Genomic DNA, 27,971 nt, shown 5'->3' with positions numbered 1-27,971 from the left:
AATCAAGTTTCCTTACCCTTGCCAATTAATTTTAAAAGGGTGGGAATGCAAGAGAAATGGCTCAACAGTTAGAGTACTTGCTGTTCTTACAGAGGATCTGGTTTTAGTTCCCAGCACTCACAGTGTGGCTCAACCATCCATAAATCCAGTTCCAGTTCTGACCTATGTAGGCATTGGGCATGCATGTGGTACAAATACATGCAGGCAAAAGAAAAAAATCATACGTAGAAAAATAAGTCTAAAAAAATTAAACAGGCCGGGTGGTGGTGGCGCACGCCTTTAATCCCAGCACTCAGGAGGCAGAGCCAGGCGGATCTCTGTGAGTTCGAGGCCAGCCTGGGCTACCAAGTGAGTTCCAGGAAAGGCGCAAAGCTACAGAGAGAAACCCTGTCTCGAAAAACAAATTTTCATTTTTTGGTCTAGAAGCTGATTTTTTTGTACTACTAAAGTCTTGGTTTATCTGAGTTGACTACTTGGTATTTTCGTTGTATAAAATGGATTTTTAGTATTATAATAGACATTTTTTCAAAAAGATCTCTTGAATTAGTTTTAAATATTAATTCTGTCCTATTGCTTTGGTATCTTAAGATACTAATTATTTTTAATGCTTTATCAATGACACTTAAATTTTTTAATCAAATGTATTCTAATAGTCCATAATTTGTTCATTTTTTAAAATTGGCTTCCTGAGTTCAGTCACCTCTGATTCCTATCTTCCTGGTTATGTCCTTTAATCTCATTTATTTATTTACTTTAATTTTTCTAAAGTTTCATTTATTTGTGTGTGTGTGTGTGTGTGTGTGTGTGTGTGTGTGTGTGTGTTTGTATATCTGTGTCTAGGTGAGTGTATAAACATGTAGCATGCAGAGACCAGAAGGCGGCACTGGATGTTCTATCACTTTATACCTATTCCTTTGAGGCAAGGTCTCCCTGTACCTGGGACTCAAGTTTTCTAGGCCTACACTAGGCTGAAAACCACCCCAGCAATTCTTCTTTTCTCTCCAACTCAGAGCTGAGATTATAGGCATATATAGAATGTATGATTTGTTATGTGGATGTTGGGATCTGAACTTTGGTCTCCATGACTAGAAGCAAGCACTATTAACCAGTTATCCATCTATCTAGTATTCTCTGATTAAAATTAAATTTCTCATGTAATTTTTTTGAACTTGCAAATATTTGAAATTCTTAAATTTAGGTTTTAGTGCTAAATTTAGTTTTCTTTTACTTTTTGGTTGCTTTTAAAAAAGAACTGTCATAACTGAAAAGACTTTTTCCTTTGAGACAGGTTCTCACACTGTACCTTGGATTGGTCCTTAAGCAATAAAGTAATCTTGCCTCAGTCTTTCAAGTGCTGGGATTAAAGTACTATGATTGGATTTCTTTTTCACTTTATTTTGTTCTTCGTTTTTTGAGACAGTCTTACTATACAGCCTTGCCTGGCCTGGAACTCTCTATGAAGACAAGGCTGGCCTTGAACTCAAAGATTCATCTGCCTCTGTCCCCTTGGTGCTGGGATTAAAGACATGTACTACTTCCCAAAGCTTTCTTATATGTAATTTTTCTACTCATATTGTGAATCCTCCATATAGGCTCTAACAATAAGAATTTTGTACTGACTTTTAAGATTTTCATTTCATAAATAAATACCTATACCAGCATAGTACAGTTAATTCTTTAAAAATAAAGCACTATTTTATTTTTTCTTTTTTGACATCAAAGGTAGGATTTGATAAATTTATTTCTACAAGTCTTCTCTCTACCTTCTTTCTGTTTATAACAAGGTCTTCAAAGCATGCTGTGGTGATATTGTGTTCCCCAAAATATTGTGTACCTTAATAAACTTATCTGGGGTCAGAGAACAGAAAAGCCACTAGATACTTAAGACAGGCAGTGATAGCATACGCCTTTAATCCTAGCATTCCAGAGGCAGAAATCCATGTGTTCAAGGATACAGTCAAGCATGGTGACTCATGCCTTTAATCTCAGAAAGTGAGCCTTTAATCCCAGGGAGTGGTGGTAGAAAGTAGAAAGGTATATAAGGCGTGAGGACCAAAAACTAGAAGCATTTGGCTGGTTAAGCATTCAGGCTTTTGAGCAGCAATTCAGCTGAGACCCATTCTGGATGAGGACTCAGAGGCCTCCAGTCTGAGGAAACAAGACCGGCTGAGGATCCAGCGAGGTGAGGTAGCTATGGCTTGTTCTGTATCTCTGATCTTCCAGCTTCACCCCAATACCTGGCTCACAGGTTTGATTTTATTAATAAGACTCTCTAAGATTCCTGCTACAGCATGCCTCCTTTTCCTCCCTATTCTTTTACTTCTCCCAGGGAAAATGACTGTCCGAGACCTCAGCATCTATATACTTTGCAGTATCTTCTCTGTAGCCAGTACCCAGAAGGCATTTCCAGTGTTGCTCTTCCACTGGGAGTAAAGTTCTAGTTCTGGTCCTCCTTCTCTTTATACACACTGTTCAGAATCTCTGGTTTTCGGGATTCTGTCTTGTAACAATATTGAAGGTGTGGATTATGCTAGGATTTATGCACTCTCCTTGTTGCTACTTTTGATGGTGGAGAAATTGAGAATTAATTCAGGCATTCATCTTTATTCCAGGACAATCTACAAGTCTCTACCATTTTATTTTCAATGAATTATTCTCCGCTTTGTAATAATTAGTAAATGTGACTTTTAAATAGAATTCTACATACCATCAAAACTAATTTGAACTTCTTACAATCTTATCCTTCTGGAATTTGCCCAAAAAGATCCCTTTAATATGAGCAGCACAACTGGAAGTACAGAAGAAAGGAACAGAGGGAAGGATGGAAGCAGGGAAAAAGGAAGGAAAGAGAAATGTCGACAAGGTGGTATAAGCCTATAATTCTATCTTTCAAGGAGCTGAGGCAAGAGAATCATGAGTTCAAGGCCATCTTTGGCTCTACTCCAAGTTTGAGGCAACTTTGGAATACTCAAAATTAAATAAACAAAAACTAATACAGTTAGCTCAATCCAATTGTAAAATTGGACTAATAAAAAAATAATAAGGCCGGGCAGTGGTGGAACACGCCTTTAATCCCAGCACTCGGGAGGCAGAGCCAGGCGGATCTCTGTGAGTTTGAGGCCAGCCTGGGCTACCAAGTGAGTTCCAGGAAAGGCGCAAAGCTACACGGAGAAACCCTGTCTCGGAAAAAACAAAAAAACAAAAAAAAAAAAAATAAATAAAAAAAAAATAATAATAATAAAGTTAGCTCAGTCCAATTATAAAATAGTAAAATTATTGACATTTTATATGACAGATATCAATGGGGTAGTTACGTCAGCAGAGTCACATAAACTGCTGATATACAAACATTCAACTTGTTACTTAAAATGATGAAGTCAGCAAGGCTTGGGGGATGGCCCAGTGGTTTATGAGTGCTTGCCGTACAAGCATGAGGCCCTGAGTTCAAACATCTAACACTCACTTTAAAATGTGGGACATGGTTGTGCATGGCTGCAAACCTGGAATTGGGAGGGAAAAGCTCAGTGGTCAGTCAACACAGTCTAAACAGTGAGCTTCCAGACCAGTAAAGGTAGAAAGTGACAGAGGAAGACACATGAACAAATGAGAATGCACCACATACTTACACCACATAAATACCACATCAAAAATAAAAATAATTTTTAAAAATTCAAAAAAGGGGCTGGAGAGATGGCTCACAGGTTAAGGGCACTGGCTGCTCTTCCAGAGATCCTGAGTTCAACTCCCAGCAACCATATGGTGGCTCACAACCATCTGTAATGAGATCTGGTGCCCTCTTCTGGCCTGCAGTCATACATGCAGGCAGAACACTTTATACATAAATAAATAAATCTTTAAAAAAAAATTCAAAGAAGATGCAGTAGTTTAAAGTACAACTATGAAATCAGAACCCTTCAAAACAACAGACTATTGTACAAATTTTTGAGACTGAAGCTAATGGGCATCCATCTTACAGATTATCCATTATCAGTCAGATTTTATAATCTAGGTAAAATATAAATGACTAATTCCACTAAATTTTTAGAGTTCTCAAGCAAGAATGTCAATCTATCATCTTTTCTTTAAACTCCCAATACTTATTTCCTTATAATTTGAATTTTATCACTTTAGCATACCTGATTTTTATATAATGTTTCCTTCAAACTGGTAAGAGCATGAATACGAACATCTACATTTTCATGTTGAATTGCTTTCATGGATAGCTGCAGAGTGGTTTGAAGGTCAGTACTCTCAGAAGTCTCCTAGACAAAGAGCAAAGAGACATACTTTATTAACTATCCAAACAACCTCTGAATAGCCTGTGTTTTCTATATAACATGTTACTATTAAAATAGCTAAACTATAACCCAACTAAAAGCTTTCCCATCCCCTTCTTTGCGAAGTCTATGTCATCAGTGTTTTTTTTAGGGGAAATTATTTTTATTCTAAAATCTTTAGAACTAGAGATTTTCTTCCAACTGAATAAAAATTTATCTAAAATAAGCACTTCTTGATAAGAAGTACAAGCTTTCACTAATTTATAGAGGCTACATAATGATCTTGAACCAGGTCTGTGAACTCAGTAGATAATTCTCTATTAAATCCTTTCACTAATCAAAGTATTCTATTTCTGTTCTGAAATTCTATGAAATCATAGTATTTTCATAATTTCATAAAGTTTTAAGATTTCAAGATAATCAAGAATCATTTAGATCTTACATAGTTGCTGTGGGATGTTCTGTATGGCAAATGTGTTGCTCTGATTGGTTGGTAAATAAAACACTGATTGGCCAGTAGTCAGGCAGGAGGAAGTATAGGCGGGACAAGGAGGAGAATAAAGCTGGGAAGTGGAAGGCTGAGTCAGAGACACTGCCAGCCGCCACGATGACAAACAGCATGTGAAGATGCTGGTAAGCCACAAGCCACATGGCAAGGTATAGATTTATGGAAATGGATTAATTCAAGCTGTAAGAACAGTTAGCAAGAAGCCTGCCATGGCCATACAGTTTGTAAGCAATATAAGTCTCTGTGTTTACTTGGTTGGGTCTGAGCGGCTGTGGGACTGGCAGGTGATAGAGATTTGTCCTGACTGTGGGCCAGGCAGGAAAACTCTAGCTACACATAGTGATACTATGATTTATAGCATAATATAACTGGAATCATCCCATATTTCCCCTCAGAAATGTAGAGGGGTGGCTTCTATTTAATACTAATTGTGTCTCTCACCTAAATAGGATGTGGTAGTGTTGCAGTAGTGCATGACTATAATTCCAACATTTGGAATGCTAGGCAGGTAGATGAAGTATTCAAGACCAGCCTCAGCTACATAGTATATTTGAAGATAGCCTCAGCTACAAGAGACTGTCCCAAAACAAAGTAAAACAAAATAAAATTGTTTTAACTGGTAAAACTTCCCTCTTTCCAAAGTCATGGATTCTCCTTAATACTATCTAATCACCATCTTCCTTCCTTCCTTCCTTCCTTCCTTCCTTCCTTCCTTCCTTCCTTCCTCTCTGAGGCAGGGTTTCTCTGTGTAATATCCCTGGCTGTCTCTGTAGACCAGGCTGGCCTCGAACTCACAGAGATCTGCCTGCCTCTGCCTCCCGAGTGCTGGGATTAAAGGCATGAGCTATCACGCCTAGCTCTGATTGTAAAAGATCTTTTTTCAGTGTACTGGAATTCAGAAGCAATTTTGTATTTAAAATCTTCCATACCATAAGTAAAGAAATGAAATACCTTTCTATATTCCTGGAGAACTGCTTTTATCTTTTCTAATTCTGGATGATCAGGCAAAAAATATATTTCATGAAGAAAATCTTGCACAGCATCCCTAATAGAAAGAATTATTTGCAAGACTATGAATATAAAAGTTGAAAGTAAAGCTAATAAAATTCATACTTAAAAGCTCATTGTGATTATTCAAATGCAAAGTAATCTTCCTGGCCATGTCTACGGTCCCAGCTAAATTAACAATTTAGCAATTACAACTAATTAGCAATTGTACTAGAAATAAAGTCAGTGGCAGAGTGATTGCTTAGCATGAAAAATGTCTCGGCTCAATCCCTAGTATTACAACAACAAAAAAACCCAAAAACAAAACAAACAAAAAAACTCAAATAAAGTAAACAATTACAATAAAACATTTAATAATGGCAAATAATCAGAGGGAAAAAAATCCTTGATAGTCTGTCATATCAGTCCACAATAAACCATATGCTTCTCAATATGCACTCATATATATATAGCTCCTTATTCTCTAATCCAGAACAGGTACAAGAATTGTTTAATTGCTAAGTACATGCGGGAGAAGATATGCTGTGGATAGGAAAGAGCTTAGGCCTGGCAGTTTCCATTTTTGTGCTCAGGAAATACTGAGTCACCATGCAAGAAATCAATATATCAACATGGACAAGACACACAGAGAGAAGGGCTCTGACATTACATGGACAGGGAGTCCACTTCAGTCTACCTTCTGAAAAGTGGCCATACCAGTGATCTCTGATGAGACCAACAGAAGAAATAGCAAGCTGAACTCAGCCTAAACAAAAAATTAGGAGCAAATAAAGGAGTTCACTATTTCTAAGACATCACATTTGGATAACAGAAAGTAGTAGAAATCAATTCCCAAATATGAATTTTCAGAGAAAAATATGCAAATAATCCTTATTAATGCTATAACATTTTAGTTGCTTAAGTTATAATAAAAATCTTTCTAGGTTTAAATACATTTTTAGTCCTAGTTTTTAGTAGTGCATAAAAAAATTAGAAATAGCTACCATGTATGCTATTGGATGCTAAGTCCTGTGCTAGACATGGGATGAACCAATAAACAAACGCATAACAATTCGTTTACTCAGGAGGGTGAGGGTCTACCTAGCACCAAGTGAAAGAGAATTTTTCTTATGACATGAAAAAGAAAAATTATTTTACTACCTATAACAAACAATAAGCATAAAAATATTTGTTTAACAACTGAAAAGAGATGTAAAAAGTTATATTAGTGATTTATTGCTCTAGCATGTAGAAAACTAAAAAAAAAATCTAACAGTATTTTCAATGAATAAAAAGACATTAACCTTCCTGTTTTCATGCCTGCATGTTTACTGGGATAATGTAGAGGAAAGGCAACAGCATATGGGTCGGCAGGTGTGTAGTACTTAAATTCTAACTTTTCAGAAGAACTATAATATACAGAAGTCAGTTAAGCAACAGGAAAAATATTTTTGGTAAGAAGCAGCCTGAGTGAAAATTTAAGTCGGGATAAAGTGTGGTCTATTCTGCTACAGTAATCAGTGGGATGGTAAATCAGTAGGAAAAAATTTCAAGATATAAGATGTGTCCAGCTTTAAAGGTCAATCTAAACAATTTCCAATTCAATTGTTAGAAAACAGAACGAGAGAACATTTCTCTATGTTGAAATAATACATTTAAAGAGATATTACCTTTACCAATTGAAAAATCAATGAAAAAAATTAATTGCTGATCTATTAATAGATGAGTTTCAAATATATTTATAATAGAAACAACACCCACTGAAAATCCATGTACTCAATAAATAGTTACATAACAATAATTTTTAATTTACCCAAGAACTCTACATTTTAAAATAGCAACTCCACATTCTCAAAGTCATACCAATACTTAGAGACATAAAAATACATTTTAAAGTATTTTAGGGCTGGAGAGATTGCTCATTTGGTAAAGCACTTGCTGTGTAAGCACCAAGACCTGAGTTGGATCCCCAAGTAACCACAGGAAAGCATGTTCCTTATATCCCAGCACCAAAGAGGCAAAGACAGGAGGATCCTTGGGGCTTTGCTGGCTAGCTACATTAGAGGAATCAGTCAGGTTTTAAAAAGACTTTGTCTCAAAAAACAAAGTGTCATTTAATCCCAGCACTCAGGAGGCAGGCAGATCTCTGTGAGTTTGAGGCCAGCCTGGTCTACAGAGTGAGTTCCAGGACAGCCAGAGCTACATAGTGAGACCCTACCTCAAACAATCAACAACAACAAAAATAAGGTGCACGTGTGCGCTCACACACACACACACACACACACACACATACACACACACACACCACACAAGTATTTTATGCTTAACTTCAGTTTCAATACCTGTTTTCAATGATGAGGTAGTGAAAGATAGCCGCAGTTTCTTTCGGCTGCATGTGTATGAGAGGTAACAAAGCAACTATGACGTGACTGAGCAGGGGTCCCAGGTAAGCATGATCCAGACAACGAACAAAGCAGTCCCATGCCCTAAGTAAAAAATAAAAATTGATTCAAAGTATTTTTATATTTGGAAAGTACTATCAATTAGTTGTTAGCTGAATAATAATATATATATGAGATTAAAGTAGCTTTTGATATAAAGATCAATGTACACACACACACATACACACACAGTGATCTCTAAGTTATATTAAATCAAACAAAATTTAAAAACCCCAACTAACCAACCAAACTAACAAATAAAACAAATAAAAACAAAGGTGAAACAGTATTTTGGGACAAGATCAATACAAAAGAAAACCTGAATGTTACGTTTTTATACATTTGCTTACACAGATAATCCATAAAGATAGTACAGCTTACAAAGATTTTTTTTTTTACTTCACAATGCTGTATATACATTTAGAAGGAATTTATTTGAAGGCTGGATGTGGTGATGCACACCTCTAATCTCAGCATTTGTAGAATAATGTTACAGAGTTCAAGGGCAGCCTGGGCTATGTAAGACTCTCAAAAAAATTTAAAAGTGAAGCTGAATTTTCATCTTTCCATGAACTAATAATACAGCACAATTTTCCCCTGTGATACTGGGCAGTGATAGCAAGCTATAGATTCATATAGGTTTCATATAACCATGGGGGTGAACAATGGATATTGTACTTAACAACATACTACTGTGTTCAATAGACTACATGAGATACTCAACACTTTATTATTAACAGACTTTGTTATATGATTTTGATCAAATGAAAGCTACCATACGTGTTTCAAGCTCATTTACTCCAGGCTACATTAGGCTACAGTGTACAGCAGGTTAGGTATGTTAAAAATGTATTTTCAGCCCCAGCTTGGTGGTAAATGCCTATAATTTCAATATCTAGGAGGCTGAGGTAGAGGACTGTTGACTTCTGGGGTCAGCTTGGGCTACATAGCAAGACACTGTCTCAAAAACATACAAAAGGTTGTTCCAATTTGTGATATTTTCAACTTACGATAATGTGTTTATCAGGATGTCACACTCTTTCCCCACTCCTGCAAAGAAAGAACTAGCTATGCTTTTAAAAAGAGGGCTAACTGGGCCTGGTGGTGCATGCATGAAAGTGCATCCCACTTGAAAGGTAGATCAGGAGTTCAAGGTCATCACCATGTACATATCAAGTCGAATTTGAGGGCAGCCTGGGTTACATGACACCCTGCTCAAAATAAATAAATGAATAAGCAAACAAACAGATGGAATTAAAGACAGGCATACTGGTACAGGCCTGTAATTCCAGAAATTAGGAGCCTGAGGTAGTGGTATGGCTACAAGAAAACAAAAAGACAGATAGGGTGGCACACACTTAAAATCCCAGCTCTGCCCACACTGACAGTTACAGGCTAGCCTAGGAACTATGGAAGATGAAAGAGGTGGGTGAGAACTATGCTGGCTAGTTTATGTCAACTTAATACAATCTAGAGCTTTTTGGGAAGAGGGAATCACTATTGAGAAAATGCTCCCAAGAGATCAGCCTGTGGAGAAGCCTGTAGTACATTTTCTTGATTGATGATTGATGTGCGTGGGCCCATTTCAAATGGGGTGTGGTATCACTCTTGGGTGAGTGGTTCTGGATAATACAAGAAAACAAACTGAAAAACCTATAAGAAGCAATCCAATAAGCAGTGCTGTGAGATGTTCTGTATGGCAAATGTGTTGCTGATTAGTCAATAAATAAAACACTGATTGGCCATTGGCTAGGCAGGAAGTGTAGGCGGGACAAGGAGGAGAATAAAGCTGGGAAGTAGAAGGCTGAGTCAGAGAGAGACTGCCAGCTGCCACCATGACAAACAGCATATGAAGATGCCGGTAAGCCATGAGCCACGTGGCAAGGTATAGATTTATAGAAATGGATTAATTTAAGCTATAAGAAAGTTAGCAAGAAGCCTGCCATGGCCATACAGTTTGAAAGCAATATAAGTCTCTGTGTTTACTTGGTTGGGTCTGAGAGGCTGTGGGACTGGCAGGTGATAGAGATTTGTCCTGACTGTGGGCCAGGCAGGAAAACTCTAGCTACAAAGCAGTACTCCTCGATGACTTCTGTGTCAGTTTCCACCTCCAGGTTCCTGCCTTGCTAGAGTTTCAGCCCTGACTTCACTCACTGATAGATTATAACCTGAGAATTGAAAGTTGAAATAAACCCTTGTTTATTCACAGCAACAGAAATCTTAACAAAGACAAAAAATGGTACCAGAATCATGGTGTGAATCATTGCTGTGACAGACCTGACCACTGGGTTTTGAGGAAGACTGTGGTGGCATCTGAACTTTGGGCTGGAAAAGCCGTTGAATGCTCAGAGTGCAGTGGGCTGTTCTGTGGGAGCTTGGAAGGTAAGTATGCTGAGGGCAGTACAGATGAAAGAAGTCTGACATATAGCTTCAGATGAATTCAAAGACTCTACTGATGCTGTTTGATATTTTGAACTAAGAATCTATAGTTCTGGTCAGCTGGGGCTGAAGAATCAGCTATAATTAAGAAAAGACCAGCACCACTTAAGTGAAACCTTTGTTTAGTAAGTACAATTGATTCTGGTTAGCTGGAGCTAAGAAATTAGTACTGATTTAAAAAAAAAGATTGGCAACCTTGAAGATCATAAATCTGGGGATATTTCTTCAGGGCCAGCACACCGAACCTGTGGTTCAAAGGAGCCAGGGCTGCATCTCATGCTGGCAGCTGAACTTGGTAGTGAAAGAGTCACACATGAGGTACTGGTTTTGAAGGAATGAAGGGGTTATTTGGAGAGTAGCTGAGGTTTGGCACCATGTGGCAGGGTTAGGATCCCTGAAGAGAGCCCAGTAGAGGCCACTAGTGACAGCTCAGTTGCAGCAGAGACCCCAGCATTTAGAGATGTCAGTACTATGGACAACTACGAGGACAGCAGCAGCAGTGAAGTGAAGCCAACCTGATCCTAGATGACAAGGGGCAAGTGGTGTGGATGACAGAGCCAGAAGAGTATGACTGCCCAAACCCTTTGGCGCATACAAGAGCATGAGTTAATTGATTCTAGACACCGGATACTGAGTTATTTACACTGTTGGGAATTTGGCTTTGATTGTTCAGACTGTGACTGCACCCTGGTTCTTCCTTCTTGGAGTAAGAAAGTATGTAACTTATTTTTTATTTTATAGGAACCCGCAGTTAAGAGACTTCGAACTTTTGGAGTGACTTAAATGTTTTAAAAAAATTGAACTTTTAAAGTTGGAATTTAAATTTTAAAACTGGGACTTTTAAAAGTTAGAATGTTTTATATGTGACATCAACCATACCATCTTGGAGAAGAATAAAAAAAGAAAGGTTATGATTTAATAAGTGATGTGTTTGTGTGTAAAGTCGACAGGGGTCAATTGTACTGGCTAGTTGAATGTCAACTTGATGCAAACTGTAGTTATTTAGGAAGAAAGCACCTCAACTGAAAAAAATGTTCCCACCAGATCAGCCTGTGGTAAGAACTCAAGTAAGTGTTTCCTAGAAATACAAGAAAATATATCAATTAAGACTGTCATTTACCTGCAACATAACTCAGGAAAATCATCCTTGAATCTAAGGCCAGTTCTCAGTGTGGTCATCATTTTTACTCTCACAGAGCTAACATGTTTAGGTCCCATCAACTTCATCAAAGACATCAAACTATTCAAAGCCTACAAAGAAATGAGTGGTCAAAAACAGAACTTATAAACAAGATGCCAGAGCAGACAAGTGGCAGAAGTGAGTACTTCCTCCACAAATGTCAAGGTATCAATGTACACACTACAAAAAGTCTAATAAATGCTGGCCAGTTTTTTTTTTTTTTTTGTCAACTTACATGAGAACCAAGATCTGAAAAACACAAATTGCATTCTTACTTTTGTTGCCCTTGAAGGTGCTCTGCTATTTTGATCCATTGGTCCTCTAAAACAATAAAGCTTGAAATTTACTAAGTATATGATACATTTTAATTTTCTTCAAATATGTCTCACACCACTAATATAAATTCAGATACAGATTGAACTTAAAAGTTATAAAATATTTTTAAAGGTTTATTTATTTATTATGTATACAGTGTTCTGCCTGTATGCCAGAAAAGGGCATCAGATCTCATTATAGATAGTTGTGAGCCATCATATGGTTGCTGGGGATTGAACTCAGGACCTCTGGAAGAACAGCCAGTGCTCTTAACCTCTGAGCCATCTCTCCAACCCCATTATAAAATAATTTAAACAGAATGCTTCATAATGGACAATGCTGGTTTCAATGATAGTAAATTCAAGATGTTCTGAATTTAACACAACAAACAATTGCTGGATATACTTAGACTAGAAAGAGTGAGGACTGCATCAATAGTTCTAGGCTCTAATGAATGGGTAAAGAAAGTCTCCGGTGAATCTTATGCATGTACTTAGAAGTTACTATTCCTGTGTTGAAACACCATGTCCAAAAGCAACTTAAGGAGGAAAGGGTTTATTTGGCTTATGCTTCCACATCACTGTTCATTACTGAAGGAAGTCAGGACAGTAACTCAAACAGAGCAGGAACCTGAAGGCAGGAGCTGATACAGAGGCCATGGAAGGGTGCTGCTTAAGACTTGCTCCTCGTGGCTTGCTCAGTGTGCTTTTATTAGCACCCAGGCCACAAAGTTCCAGGGGTGGCCCTACCTACAATGAGCAGGGCCCTCCCTCATGGATTACAGGCTTGCCTACAGCTCAATCTTTTGGAGCTATTTTCTAAATTGAGGCCTTCTCCTCTCCAATGACTCTACCTCTCAAGTTGACATAAAACTAGCCAGCACATGTACCAAACCATATAAATTATAGCTTATAACATAAATTCTACTTTAAGATTTAAAGTCATTCAGTCTCTCATTTGGCATAAATGTTTGGGAAGCCATATAGATGGAATACAAGTTACTGATAATTTACTAGTTAACACTGAAATAATAGGCACTGGCTTAGAATTTGTAGCTAAATTTGTCTATATGTCTTACATGGATCCTTAAAGTTATCAGAAGGGAAATGCATACTAAAGTAAAAGCTGCAACTGGGCTAGCTAGACGACCCTCAAGGCAAAGGCTTGCTGCCAAGCCTGACAACTTGGTTCTAGCCCTAGGACCCATAGAGTGGAAGGAGTGTACTAACTCCTGCATACTGTCCTCCGACCTTTACATGAGCACTGTTACATAGTCATGTTAACACACATACACACTAAAAACAGAAATACCAACATCAGACACAGGTGAACCATAAAATTCAATTATACAACTGATGTTCAAGCTCTCAGTTACTATTGTCTTATGTCTTCCACTGGGCTAGACATCATAATGACATGGATTGTTAGTATTATTACCTGACAAGTAAAGCTAGCTGATCAAGGTGGCTGTCATAATCCCAGCACACAGGAGGCTGAGGCAGGAAGACTACCATAAGTTCAAAGGCACCCTGAGCTATAACGACAAAAGTATAAAGTTAACCTGGGTGAATCTGACCAAAGATACTGATTCTGAAATGTTCTTGGAAGCTAGAATCAAATTGTAGCTGAAGTTACATTATCTTTGCATATTTAGTTATAGAGCCAACAAATTCTTTAGACCAGCTTAAGTTGGGTTTCCTATTTGTCTTCATCAGTGAGAGCTGTAAGTGGTACAATTTCTATTTTTACAATGTCTAAAAAACAAATATGTGATATTCTGTGATAAATATCAAATGTTTGGTTGCTTCTCTTTTTTGACAGTCTCACATTTAGCTAAGGCTTGCGTGGAGCCCACTATGCAGCCCAGGCTGGCATCAAACTCTCAGCGATCCTTTCAGCCTCAGTCTTCCACATGCTGCAATTACAGGTGTAGGCTACCATGCCTAGCTTGTTCACTAACTTTTTATATTTGCATGTTTGTAACTAGAAGCAAAACTCTTAGTTCCTGAATATTCGATACGAATTTTATTCTAGCCCCTTGGAATTCAAATACCACTACTTACCATTTTCTTATCTTCAATGCCAACACTGGAGCTCAGTAACTGCATATTAAAAAAGGCCAGAATGCCCAACAATTTTGGTTGCAAATAATCAGCCTATGGATTTAAAGAAAAGATATTATATGTTTTATATATAAAGTGTCTCTCTTCTTTCCCTCTGAACCTGAGATTTATTACAGAATTCCTAGTGGGCACCTTTTTACCACTGAACTACATCAGGCAAGAAAAATGGCAAGAAAAAGAGCTATTGATGGGTGGTAACTGAAATATTTTCCAAGGTAGCATGACTTAATGTTAAGGCACCTGATTCAGGTAACTTTAGGGTTACAGTCACTGCTAAGCGCAGAAGAGGAAGAGTCTGTACTAGTATACAGTGAAGATGAGTTAGGTATTTATCCTACATGTCTCTTTAGCACACAGAAACTCTTACCAAGCAAAGGAATTTTTGGTTTGTGAACCTTTTTGTTTAAATCATCATTAACTTTTTTAGATTAGCAAAGTATTGGGTTTAATTATAGTATCTCCATAATATGTATTTTGTAAACTTCTGATTTGGATTGAAATTAAACTTTGGCATAATAAGCCACAATTCCCTAATTATATGGTTCTAGTCTATGTTCTTAAATAAATTGTATAAATAGGTGGCACTCAAATCTACATAAATATTCTAATTTTAAAGTTCCTGGCATCCAGACAAATAGTACTTTAAGTATGTATGCCTGCCATTCACCAAATATATACTATCAAGCTAGGTACATGTGTATAAGGTAAGCACTAATATACATGGCAATTAGTAGGAGGCACTAAATAAATCCACACATAAATATGATTGTGACAGAGCTATAAGAAAATAAACACACACACACACACACACACACACACACACACACACACACACAAGAAAAAAAGAAAAGAAAAGAAACACAAGTACATGATAGAAACTGGAAAATGAATTTGGCTAGAGGTGATAAGGAAACTTTGCAGAGTGAAAAACATCCAGGAGATTATTATTGTAAGTACAGAGACCATCTAAAGCCAACAGCTACAAATCTGGAAGTTTGCTGTTTTTAAAACACAAAGCCAACAGAGCTACAGTAGTGAAAGGTAGAGTTTGACAAAAGGAAGGTGGAAAGGCACACTGCTGCACACGGTCTTACAGATTTAGTTTGAAGAGCTTATACATTATTGTCAGGTTTTAGTAGAAGAAATGGGTAGGTAACGGTACAAAATACCATTGCCCAAAGTAGGGAAGATTAGGGGAAACAAGTCAAGGAAGAAAAGGCTCCTTTGGGGTCCAAGGTTACACACAGACAGCTCCATGTAAGGTAGCTGCTGTGCTGGATGACAACCTGACACAGGCTAAGGTCACCCGAGAGGAGGGAATCTCAAGAAAATACTTCCATTAGATTGGGCTATAAACACGTATGTAGGGCATTTCTTAATTAGAGATTGACGGGGGAGGGCCCAGCCAAATGTGGGTGGGGCCACCTCTGGGCTGGTGACCGGGGTTCTATAAGAAAGCAGGCTGAGCAAGCCAAGGGGAGCAAGCAAGCAAGCAGCACTCTTCCATGGCCTCTGTATCAGCTTCTGTCTCCAGGTTCCTGCCCTGCTTGAGTTCCTGTCCTGACTTCCTGTGATAAACCGTGATGTGGAAGCATAAGCCAAATAAAAGCATTCCTCCCCAAGTTTCTTTGATTATGGTGTTTCATCACAGCAATAGTAACCCTAACTAAGACATTTGCCTAGCATACACAAAGCTCTAGGTTTGAAGCCGGGCGGTGGTGGCGTACCCTTTAATCCCAGCACTAGGGAGGCAGAGCCAGGCGGATCTCTGTGAGTTCGAGGCCAGCCTGGGCTACCAAGTGAGTTCCAGGAAAGGTGCAAAGCTACGCGGAGAAACCCTGTCTCGAAAAACAAAAACAAAAACAAAAACAAAAACCAAAGCTCTAGGTTTGATCCCCAGCACTGCAAACTGGATTCCTTAAAATTCCCTTTTAGAACTGGCACTAGTTGTTAAACATATTTTCAGATAAACATTTGTGTGCATGCCATCTACTTCCTCCTAGGATCTAACCTATATAAACCCCAAAGTTCAAAGTTCACAGTTTAAAAGTTTGAATTAAAACGTTAACAATGGAATCATCAAATCATCAAAATCATCCTATCAAAGCAAGGAATCAAATGAAATCATGATGATAGGGCAGAGCCAATTACACTATTCCAAATCACTCCAACGTGAAAAAAAAAAAAAAAGCTGAAAAATAAAGAGAAAAGAGAAAGCTTGATGTGTTGGCATAGGCCTGTAATGCTAGAACTCAGGAACCAGAGGCAGAAAGATAAGAGGTTCAAGGCCATTTTCAACTACATAGGGACTTTGAGTTAAGCCTGGATTTTATGAGGCCCTCTTTCAGAACTAACAAGCAAGCAAACAACAACGAGTAGAAAACAAAAAAAAAAAAAAGAAACCATATCTTTCCTTTACTCCAAACAAAGGATTTAATTTAGCTTGCTTTGTCAACAATTAGTTGTAAGAAGAAACAAGATGAGGGGAAAGCTGTAAAAATATAATTAACCTTGTTTACTTAGTGAAAAATAAATCATGCCAGGTGTGATGTTGCATGCCTTTAATTCCAACATTAATAAGCAGATCTCTAAGAGTTTGAGGCCAGTCAGGTCTACAAAGTGAGTTCTAGGTCAGCCAGGGTTATCTAGTGAGACCTTTTCTAAAAAAAAAAAAAAGAAGGGGGGAGGAACCTTAGGAAAAAAAAAACCCTTAAGAATCACCTGGAAATCCACATTTTCAAAGATACATATGCAGCTAACATCTTCTGTGACCATACAACTTTAACCTTTTCTAAAAGAAAAATTCCAATTTAAAAAAAAAAAAAATACCTATACTTGGAAAATGGGGGCAAGGAGTTTCCTCAGCTTCTTAAGTAGCTACAAAAAAGGAGAAAAACAAACCAAATATCATGGACCTTACCATCAGTTCAGGTGACGTGATATCTCGTGGTCCCTGATATGGATCATCACTAGATGCAAATGAGGCAAGAATTGACAAACCGTTGAAAACTTGTTGATAATGTTCTCCAATACGTAGCAATAATTCATTGTGCAATCCTTGAAAATCCTGTCTTAACAGGCTCCCCAGCTCAATTTCTGTTTCATTCTAAAGATATTAAAAAATTATTTTCCTCATATTAGCATCCAAAAATAAGTACAGATTTTTAACATGTTATTAGTAAATCAAGAGCTCTAGGTCAGATAGTATAGCTTACTAACAGAACTAAGAAAAGACACTGGCAAAGAATTCTAACCTTCTCTCCTAATAGGTCTCCCATGGGCTGTATGCAATGAAGAAAAGCGATCAGACTTAATTTTTGAAATAAAAATTGAAAAGTCCTATGTTTGCCTAAAGTCTTTTACACCAGCAACACAGTATTTACAGATGCACAGACCCTGGCAGCAAGGACAGTGCTACACAGCAGGTTTTTGGTCAGAATGCTGGAGTCTAAATTTTAGCTATCATTTATAAGTTGTCCTGTGATTTGGACACGTTACCTAATCTAACCTCTCACTGCCTTAGTTCCATCATCTGTAAAACAAAACACTGGTTGAACATTCCTAGTTAAAACCCAAATATCAATTCTTTAACACTGTCATGACATCAGAAGCAGAAAATTTCATACTTGACTTTAAATGATAGGTTGCAGTCAAAATGCACACACATTGAAAATATTGTATAAAATTATCTCTTTTGTTGTTGTTGATTTTCGAGACAGGGTTTCTCTGTGTAACAGCCTTAGCTGTCCTGGAACTCCCTTTGTAGACCAGGATGGCCTCAAACTCATAGAGATCCAAGTGTTGGGATTAAAAGCGTGTGCCAACACACCCAGTTGTGCTATACATTTATGTGTGAAACATGAATGAATTCTGTGTTTAGACTTTGGTCTCATCCTCAAAATATCTCATTATGTATATGTAAATGTTTCAAAATACAACAAAAAGAAGCAAAGAAAAATCTGATGTCTTGTCTCAAGCATTTTGTACAGGAGATAAGATGTACTACCTGCATCTCGCCAAATAACTGAAACGACCCAGATAGTATGTGGACAGAGAAGTTTCTGACATATCGTATGTACTCCATAAATATTATCATTCTGTCTCTATAACACACAGTTAATGTCCTTGAGATAAATGAAAACAAATTAATCGTCATTAGGTCAAAATTGAAAAGAGATCTGCTGTCTCTTAGAGAAAAATAAAATTAAGGTTTTCTATTTCCATGGTCTTACCTGCCTCAAAGACACTGTTGTTAATGTAAAATCAAAAAGAAACCCAAGCTATAATTTTAAGCTTAAAAACTGGCAAGACATGCAAACCTAACAGCCTAAACCCATAAAGAAATGAGAGAATAAAGTCCCAAAAGTTGTTCTCTGATCTACACATGCACAGTGGCCCATAAGCACCCATGTACTGTTTCTATCTCTTTCACACACACACACACACACACACACTAAAATTTTAAGATTAATTTATTTACTTTTCATGTCTATAGTGTTCTGCTTACATGTATGTATGTGCACATGGGTGCTTGGTGTCACAAGAGGTCAGAAGAGGGCAGCAGACCCTGGACCTGGAGTTACAGGAAGATATGATCTGCCATGTGGGTGTTGGGAACTGAACCCAAGTCCTCTGCTAGAACAAGTCCTGTTAATCACTCAGCCATCTCTCCAGACCCATTAAATTATTAATAATTTAAAAAACAGGCAGAATTATAATCATATTATTAGAGTAGCAAGTAACTAAACCAAACACAGGCATACAGTTAAATGTAGTTGTCTCTTCCTATAATTTCTTGTATAATATCAGCTAATATAACTGTAATCAGCACAAAATTACTAAAATAAAATTATGTAAGAACCTCATGCCGGGCGGTGGTGGCGCACGCCTTTAATCCCAGCACTCAGGAAGCAGAGGCAGGTGGATCTCTGTGAGTTTGAGGCCAGCCTGATCTCCAAAGCGAGTTCCAGGAGAGGCGCAAAGCTACACAGAGAAACCCTGTCTTGAAAAAACAAACAAACAAACAAAAAAAAAACAAAAAAAAAAAAGAACCTCATTCATGAAAGGATGACTATTTTATCCTATTACGGTAAATGATCAGAGAAAATATCAAAAGACTAATTCTATTTAGAATCCTCCCAAGACAATGATTATTTAACACAATAATATTCTTTTTTTTTTTTTTTTTTTTTTTTTTTTTTTGGTTTTTCGAGACAGGGTTTCTCTGTATAGCTTTGCGCCTTTCCTGGAACTCACTTGGTAGTCCAGGCTGGCCTCGAACTCACAGAGATCCGCCTGGCTCTGCCTCCCGAGTGCTGGGATTAAAGGCGGGCGCCACCACCGCCCGGCTCACAATAATATTCTTACAACCTATAAATTACTGACTGTCCTTCCTAAATTACAATGTTACAATAGTTTTTTCCAATAACGTTAACTTAAATAAAAGAATAAAACACATACAAATATTCAAATACCTTCAAATAATGAAGGGCACGTTCTAATTCATCTTTGGTACAAGAACAAACCAAATGAGAAAAAATATATTTGAAGTTATTTATTAAAATCTCACGACGATTGACATTTAATTGTTTTCCTAAAGTTCGAATGAGAGCAGATGCTGCAGGGCTTGCTTTGGCAGCAAGATCAGGCAATAGAACTTGTAATGTCCTCTGAAAAAGAGCACAATAATTATCACAAAGTCCATTTTTCTGGGTGATAAACTGTTCAAATAAGCTGTCCACAAAAACATTCTTTATTGCCATATGAAGTCATTTCATTTACTCACTTGCCATTTACTCACTTGACTATAATACACTGATATTACTATGATTCAGGCCCTGTATATACAGCAATAAGCAAAACAGACAAGACACAGAGCTTCTATCATATGCATTAAGAGACAGTAAGGAAATGTAAAAGTAATGAAGACTGGATTCATTCTTAATTCCTATTACATTGTATGCTAACTCAAAAGAAGCGAATTTCCCATGAGTATGTGATAAAACATATGCACACTCTAAAGTAAAAGTCCTAAATCTGATGTATCCTTTCCTGCATTTAGAGAATAAGCATGTAGAGAATAGCCATAAATGCAAACTTAAAGAATTTGTAGGGGCTGGAGAGATAGCTTAGAGGTTAAGAACACCAGCTACTCTTCCAGAGGAACAGGGTTCAGTTCTCAGCATCCACATGGTAGCTCACCACTGTCTGTAACTCCAAGATCTGACACCCTCAAACAGACATACGTACAGGCAAAACACCAATGCACATAAAATAAAAATAATTATTGAAAAAAAGAATTTTTTTAAATTATAGATTTGATGCTGCAACATTACAGAAAACTGTTAAATACATCTAACATCCAATACTGCAATCTACTTTCATTTTTAGTCCGTTTCTTTTAAGATCTAGCTCATTAAATTCACACAAAATCCAAAGGTAAAATAATTATGATTTTGTTTATTTATTCTACATGTACCTAAAGAATACTACTACATGTAAGTTATTATCTAAACATGGGATGTGACAACGAACAAGATCCAGCCTTTGCCTGAGGGATGTAACATTCTGTCACTCAAGAGACTGAGACAGGAGGACAGCACATTTGAGGACAGCTGTGCTATAGAATGAGACTGCATCCAAAACAGAAAGAAAACAAACACAACAATAAACAAATAGGTTTGCCTTCATAGACATACCTTATGTTACACCTTTTAACTTAGTTATACTTAAATTAAGATGGCTACATAAAATGGCTTAAATTTAGACATTTAGTTTCTTCTCAGAGTTTTATTTTGCCAATGGGTAATGTTGCAATAAACATCTGTGGCTTTTGAAGGAATTAATGAGTAATAAGGTATGAATATCTTTATGGTTCTTATAATATGCCATCCAACTTTCTTTGTATATATAATCAATTTATAAGCAATTTAAGTTTGTTAAAATAATATTGAGGGGAAACCTCTGTATGAACTGTTATCACGATTTATCAAGATTAACAATAAGCCTGACTTTGGGGCAAAAATCAGAAGACAATATGCTCCATCATCCTTTAAACCTTAGCCCTAATGAATTTCACAGGCTTTTTAAACCATCCCATGCTACAAAGTCTGACATCTGAATTCATAGCAGATCATACCACTAATTCTGTATTTTATAATTCAACTTCTTTTTTTTTTTTTGGTTTCTCCGTGTAGCTTTGCGCCTTTCCTGGAACTCACTTTGTAGCCCAGGCGGGCCTCAAACTCACAGTGATCCACCTGCCTCTGCCTCCCGAGTGCTGGGATTAAAGGTGTGCACCACCACTACTGGCATAATTCAACTTCTTAAGGGTAAATATTAGTTTTTCAATAACCAATGGAATCCAGGATGGTACGAAAAACATAAAGACTCAGATAGTTAACCTGAATATGGTATCACTGAATATGATATATAGAACAGTAAATAAAGATCTACATAAATTTAAGTTTTACTGTGTAAGCAAAAATTTCATCAAAGTAAAAATAAATATACAGTTTAGGGGATAGTGAGGTAGCTCAGGTGGTAAAGAGAATGCCAAATAAGTATGAAGACCTGAGTTCAATCCCCAGAAAAACGCTGGGCACGCTGACACATGTTTGTAAGCCCAGTGCTATGGAATCAGAGACAGGAAAACGATAAAGGCTTGCTGCCCAGCCATTCAAGCTTACCTGGCAAACTTCCAGGGTATTGTGACAGACCCTGTCCTCAACACCCACCCCTCCAAAATTGATGGACAGTGCCTGAGCAACAATAGCCAAGGTTGTCTCTGACCTATGCACGCACTCACATACACAAAGCATGTAATTTTGAAAATGTAGGGTCCATATGTCCTAAATATGCTTGTAAGTTTTTCTTTAAAATACAAACAAACAAGCCGGGCAGTGGTGGCGCTCGCCTTTAATCCCAGCACTCGGGAGGCAGAACCAGGCAGATCTCTGTGAGTTCGAGGCCAGCCTGGCCTACAGAGCAAGATCCAGGACAGGCACCAAAAAAACTACACAGAGAAACCCTGTCTTGAAAAACCAAAAAACAAAACAAAACAAAACAAAAACCAAAAAAAAAAAAAAAAAAAAGAAAGAAAGAAAAAACAAATGAAATATTTATTGAAAACTTCAAATAAATCAACTATACACACACATTGCAACTTACAGTTAGGACACACACATTGCAACTTACAGTTAGGAAACGATTAAGATCAGGAAAGTCAAAAACATTGGCAATTTCTGACAAGGTATTTAAAGCCATTTCTCTGTGGTGAACTACATCATGCTTTCGCATCTCAGCAGTCTGGCAAGGAGTACCCGGGAGTGCTGTCATCTGACTGGAGTGGAGAGATTCTACTAAAAACTAAAGCAAAAACATTTTTCTTAGTTTTCAAACAAGGAAGGAATTGTGACTAACCCCGCCTCCCCGCTCACCAACTAATACCTTTCAAGCTAGCATAAAGGGTAGCATCATGTTCTACACTGCCACAGTTAGACTCATTCAATTCATGTAATCACTTTACTGAGGTGGATTTTGTCATTATCTCCATTTTCCAGAAACGCAACCAGACTTAGTTAAGAAACTTTAGTATCATGCTAAGGATTATATCACAAGTACAGAGTAAAATCAGTATTTTAACATGGTCTAACTTTTCAGTCATTGATTAATATATCTTTCTGAAAACAAAGTTTCATGTTTACAATATCAAGATATAAAAGTTTATCATCACTAAAAAGTCTAAAAAATGATGACTCCCTAAAACATACCAAGAATAATTTGACAAATTATTATAAGAATATTCTCTTTCATTTATAACCCATATCTTCAGACCAATAGAATTAAATACAAATGGCAGCAATTCAGTTCTAAATAAATACAGTTTTAAAAATAATTCTTTAAAACAAGCAAAATAAGACGTGTACACATGTTGTTTTTCTTAAGCCCAGTCTGGTCTCGAAATCCTGAACTTTAAGAGACCACACCACCTCAGCCTTCCAGAGGAAGTAACTGAGATTACTAGCAAAGACACTACTTTGCCTGGTTTCTACTTCTTTTTAAACTCCTGTAAAATGTTATTATTGTCTATTGAAAGGCTGAATGCTGGCTTTCACCTGACAGATGGGTTTCTTGTATTGGCTGAAAAAATTTTGCAGTTTAACACTTTTAGCTGCGACTAGTGCTCGAATCTCTGTGTACGCTGCTCCAGAAACAGACGCAGACTTAGACAACAAGCAATGCAGTAAGTGCAAGAGTGCAAAAGGTATCAAATCTCCTTTTGCCGCCCTGAAAAGAAAAACACAGGTAAACCTAAGGTTAATGTCTCAGAAACTAATGCAGATCCACAAAGAAATATATGCTGAGTCATATTTTCCTATAATATACATCTTACATCACCATTTACTCTTTTTTTCCCCCCAATGCTAAGGAACAAATCCAGGCCTTTGTGTACGGCAGGCAGGTACTCTACCACTGAACTACATCTCCAGCCCTCACTGTCTCTAATGCTAGGCAAGTAAGACAGTAACAAACATAAGTAAGTTTCATTTCAAACCCTGTCAAACACACCTTCCAATGTCCCCTGTTGTAAGAATCAAGGTGTCCTTCAGTTCGTTATTTCTCGATATTTGGGCATGTGTATATGCTTCCTTCATTCTTAAAACAAAAAGCTAGAAAAGCAAAATTCATTGGTCAGAAAAGTTCAAGAGCTAGGTTTATAAAAATCTGTATGTTTTAATTTAAAATTTCCAACCTCTTTTATGAATCCATCTTCAGAGTCCAAAGATTCCAATATATACTTAATATTTCCACTAAAAGCAACTCTAACATCCTTGTCTGGATCTTCCATCAAATTTAATAAAGTCCCAAGAACTGCTTTTACCTCTGTTTCATCTTCTTGAAAATCAAGATGCTTACAAAGATGATGCAGATTGTCTATGAAAGCTAAAGGAAGACAGTACATATTTTCTAATTTGACACATCACATATCAATGTTGTACTTAAAATACTGTTAGCAAATAGGATACAGAAAACAATCCCATGTTGCCTTATACGCCAATATTTAGGCATACACAGCACACATAATTTAAGAAGATTAGAACTTATTAATTTATTTTTGTTTAGTTTTTTTGGTCATTTTGTTTTTGTTGTTTGTTTTAAAATAGTTCTCACTGTGCAAACCTGGCTGGCTGGCTGGCTGGCCTGGAACACAATCTTGTAGACCAGGCTGGCCTTTGAACTCAAGAGATCTACCTGCCTCTGCTGGGATTAAAAAGGCATGTGCCAACACAGCTAGCAAACTTACCAATTTAAATTACTTTATACTCAATAAAAGTAATAAATGACTTAAATTTAAAATAAATTCTAAAATCTAAGTTATCAAATGATCATTTTTAGGTTTTGTAGATCATTGTCTCTTAAGACTTAAAAATAAACTTTAATTTATAAAATCTCTCAACTAAGAGGGGTCTTAGACTTATTATCCATTTTACAGAACTTAGGGGGTTCTTAGAACCACTTACCAACTATATGAAAGTTTGTGAATGAACTGTAACTTACTAGTAAACACATGGATCTTCCAAGTATGTGTGGAAATCTCAACCCTCCAACAAACTCATACCCAGTATCACTGTGAAGTGTTTAATCCTAAGTGACCGCTCACCAAGTTTTACTGGACTAGGTGTTTTTTCTGCCAGCAAGAAAAGGAACGGCTTGCAGACAGAAGCTCGTACTTGAGAGGATGAGCATTCATGCTGAGGAGTGGCTTTCAGGTTCTTACAGAACAGGTCCACATGTTTAAAGAAAGGCTCTTCGGAGGAACTCGTCAAATAAAACATGCCATGAAGAGTACAGACAAGTTGACCAAGGATAGAAGCAAATTCTTTTTTGACAATGTCAGAATCATCTCTGACTCTATCTCTGAGGAAAGAAAAGAAAAAGTACTAAATCTTCCCAGTAAATATTTTGGATTAAATTTCCTTAATTTGAGACAAAGGGAAAGAAAAAGTGAAACTCAGAAGGGAAAGATATAATTTTCAAGCTAAAAGCAATATTTGCTTTATATACTCTGCAATAATAACTTAGACACTCAGATAAAAGGTTTATACAATCAAGTCATATATTCAAATTGAAGTCTTAATACATACATAAGCATCTTGGGAATCTGGTTACAAGAATTCTGCTGCTGCAGTAAGATAAAAAATCCTTTAACACAACTAGCCCGGATTACTTCATGGGAGCTCATCAGGGCCCAATTATAAACTGCTGTTCTCCATTCAAGGAATATTCTTCTTGGAAACAGAGTCAGAAGAAACACACATTGTGACTGTGCCTGTGGAGCTAAAAAGAATAAACTTTATTAAACAAGATTTCTTTAAAAACTTTTGCTTTTTTTTGTGGGGGTGGAGGGTTCAAATGTGCCAAAACTCTTGTGTGGAAGTCTGAGGACAGCTGTTAGGAGTCAGTTCTTTCCTTCTACAATACAGGTCCCAGAGACCAAACTTAGGATATCATGCTCAGTGGCAGTTACCAGGTGCCATTAAGCAAAGTTAATTTTACAGAAGTGTGTGTGTGTATGCACAAACGCATACCCACATGCACGCATGCTTGTATAGGTACGCTGTGAAATTAGCATTTAAAGTAAATACACTATCTAACATAATTAAATCTCAGAAAATAAAGCAAGAACACTGAAAAATGTTTGCATACAACTTTCTTAGGTAGTTAGGGAAATGAAAATTGAATACACATGTATCAGAATCAAAAACATTAAGATAGTTATCTCCCTGAATTTTTATTGATCTAAAGAGCAAGATATTTTAAACCTGATGATATCAAGTACTGAACACAATTCTCCTATTCTGCTAGCAAGAATGTAAAGTGGTACATCTTTGGAGAGCAGTACAACAGAACAGAATGTGAGATGTGGAAATCCAACAGATGAGTAACTCCATTCCCCGGTAGTTATCTTCAAATAGTACTTTAACTAATATGCATCTGAATATCCTGATCTTTTTGAAAATTCAGATTCTCAATCAGTATATTCCAGCAAAACATAAGATATTATTTCTTTTCTTTTTAAATCTTATATCTTTATTTACTTTTATTGCATGAAAGTTTTGCCTTGCATGTATGTCTGTTTGCTGTGTGTATCTGGTCTCCGTGGAGGTCAGAAGAGGGTATCAGACCCCCTGGAACAGAAGATACAGGCAGAAGATACTCTAAATTTCTAAGAAGTTCCCACAAGCTTGCACTACTGGTCTATGGACAATATTTCAAAGATCAAGGCTTTGGAAGATTTAAAGTTACTTAAAAATATCACAACAACTTAAAACTGTCAACAACTGGAAGCAACTAAATTGTCCATCAATGCCATGATAATGTTTATCTTTTTAAAGATTTAGTTGTATTGTTTTAAATTATGAATTGAAGTTGGGGAGAGGAACTATACAAGTGAATGAAGGTGCCTGAGAAGGCTAGGGACATTGGACCCTCCTAGAGCCAGAGTTACAGACAGTATAAGCTTTCTGATATGGTGCTGAGAACAAATTCAGGTGCTCTAGAAGAGCAAGCAGCTCATGCTCTTAACCACTGACCCATCTCTCCAGCCCCGATATTGTTTGTCTTATAGTTGCTTATTAATAAATAAAATATGAGATTACATAAATCATCATGAATAAATCCCATAAATAAAATGCTGACCCAGTCAGTCACTGGGCACATGTCTGTAATACCAGTACTTAGGAGGATCAGAAGTTCAAGGCCAGCCTCAGCTATACAGTCAAGTTTGGGGCTAGCCTCCTTTACATAAAAGTCTATTTAAAAAATAAAGACAATACTGACTAAAAAAATGCAAGTGTAAAAATGAAAATAATTCTTTATATTTTATAAGAAATACATATATAATAAAAGTAATAAAATAAAGCAAGAATGATAGTTATCTCTAGGAAAAGGAGAGGAATAAAACTGGCAAAGAACAATCATAGCGTTTGTTTACTCATTTACTTATCTTTCATGTTTTGTGTCAAGGTCTCACTATGTAGCCCAGGCTGGCCTTGAACTTGTAATTCAATTCTCCTACCTTGGCCTCCCAAGTGCTGGAACTGCAGGCATGTACCACCATATTCACCTCAAAGGATTGTCACTAAATCCTTACAATTTTTTCTTTTTTGTTCTGAGCCATTACAGGCCTATAGGGCTCCACTATTCCATTTTTAGAGGGTACTGGGGATCAAACCTGGAGCCTCTAGTCTGCTAGGTCAGAGCTCTACATATCTAGTAGGTATATTCCCAGCACCAACATTTTTATTTATTGAAGTAGGATGTTGATATGAGTGTTTACAATATTATTCTCTACTTTCTGTATAGTTTTGGTGCTTGTCCTGGATCTCGCTCTATAGACCAGGCTGGCCTTGAACTCACAGAGATCTACCTGGCTCTGCCTCCCGAGTGCTGGGATTAAAGGCGTGTGCCACCACTACCACTACCACTACCACTACCACCACCACCACCACCACCACCACCTGGCTCTCTACTCTTTTTATGTATAGTCCTAAAATATTTCATAGATTTCTCAAATGAAGATTTTTGTCATTTTTGATTTGTTTTGAACATAAGGACTCACTCTGCCAGCTTAGTCTGGCCTTGAACTCATGGCACTCCTGTCTCAGTGTCCTCTTGTACTGAGATGGCAGGTGTGAG

General features: G+C 37.1%; 1 protein-coding gene across 1 annotated transcript in view; it reads right to left on the bottom strand.

The window, feature by feature from the left end:
* The window catches only part of Atr (ATR serine/threonine kinase), a 110,460-nt gene that overhangs the window by 67,371 nt on the left and 15,118 nt on the right, over positions 1-27,971 (bottom strand). The window contains exons 9-21 of the mRNA XM_059268384.1: positions 25,418-25,610; positions 24,934-25,190; positions 24,025-24,215; positions 23,841-23,941; positions 23,387-23,558; positions 22,467-22,637; positions 19,745-19,939; positions 17,191-17,376; positions 14,211-14,303; positions 11,773-11,903; positions 8,115-8,258; positions 5,737-5,830; positions 4,137-4,262 (exon numbers count right to left, since the gene is read on the bottom strand). Coding sequence (XP_059124367.1) covers positions 4,137-4,262; positions 5,737-5,830; positions 8,115-8,258; positions 11,773-11,903; positions 14,211-14,303; positions 17,191-17,376; positions 19,745-19,939; positions 22,467-22,637; positions 23,387-23,558; positions 23,841-23,941; positions 24,025-24,215; positions 24,934-25,190; positions 25,418-25,610 — 2,054 coding nt within the window. The remainder of the gene's footprint in view (positions 1-4,136; positions 4,263-5,736; positions 5,831-8,114; positions 8,259-11,772; positions 11,904-14,210; positions 14,304-17,190; positions 17,377-19,744; positions 19,940-22,466; positions 22,638-23,386; positions 23,559-23,840; positions 23,942-24,024; positions 24,216-24,933; positions 25,191-25,417; positions 25,611-27,971) is intronic.

The sequence above is a fragment of the Peromyscus eremicus genome, chromosome 7, assembly GCF_949786415.1.
Source record: "Peromyscus eremicus chromosome 7, PerEre_H2_v1, whole genome shotgun sequence".
Lineage (NCBI taxonomy): Eukaryota > Metazoa > Chordata > Mammalia > Rodentia > Cricetidae > Peromyscus > Peromyscus eremicus.
Note: the sequence above shows the minus strand (reverse complement) of the source record. Positions and strands in the feature narration are given on the sequence as shown.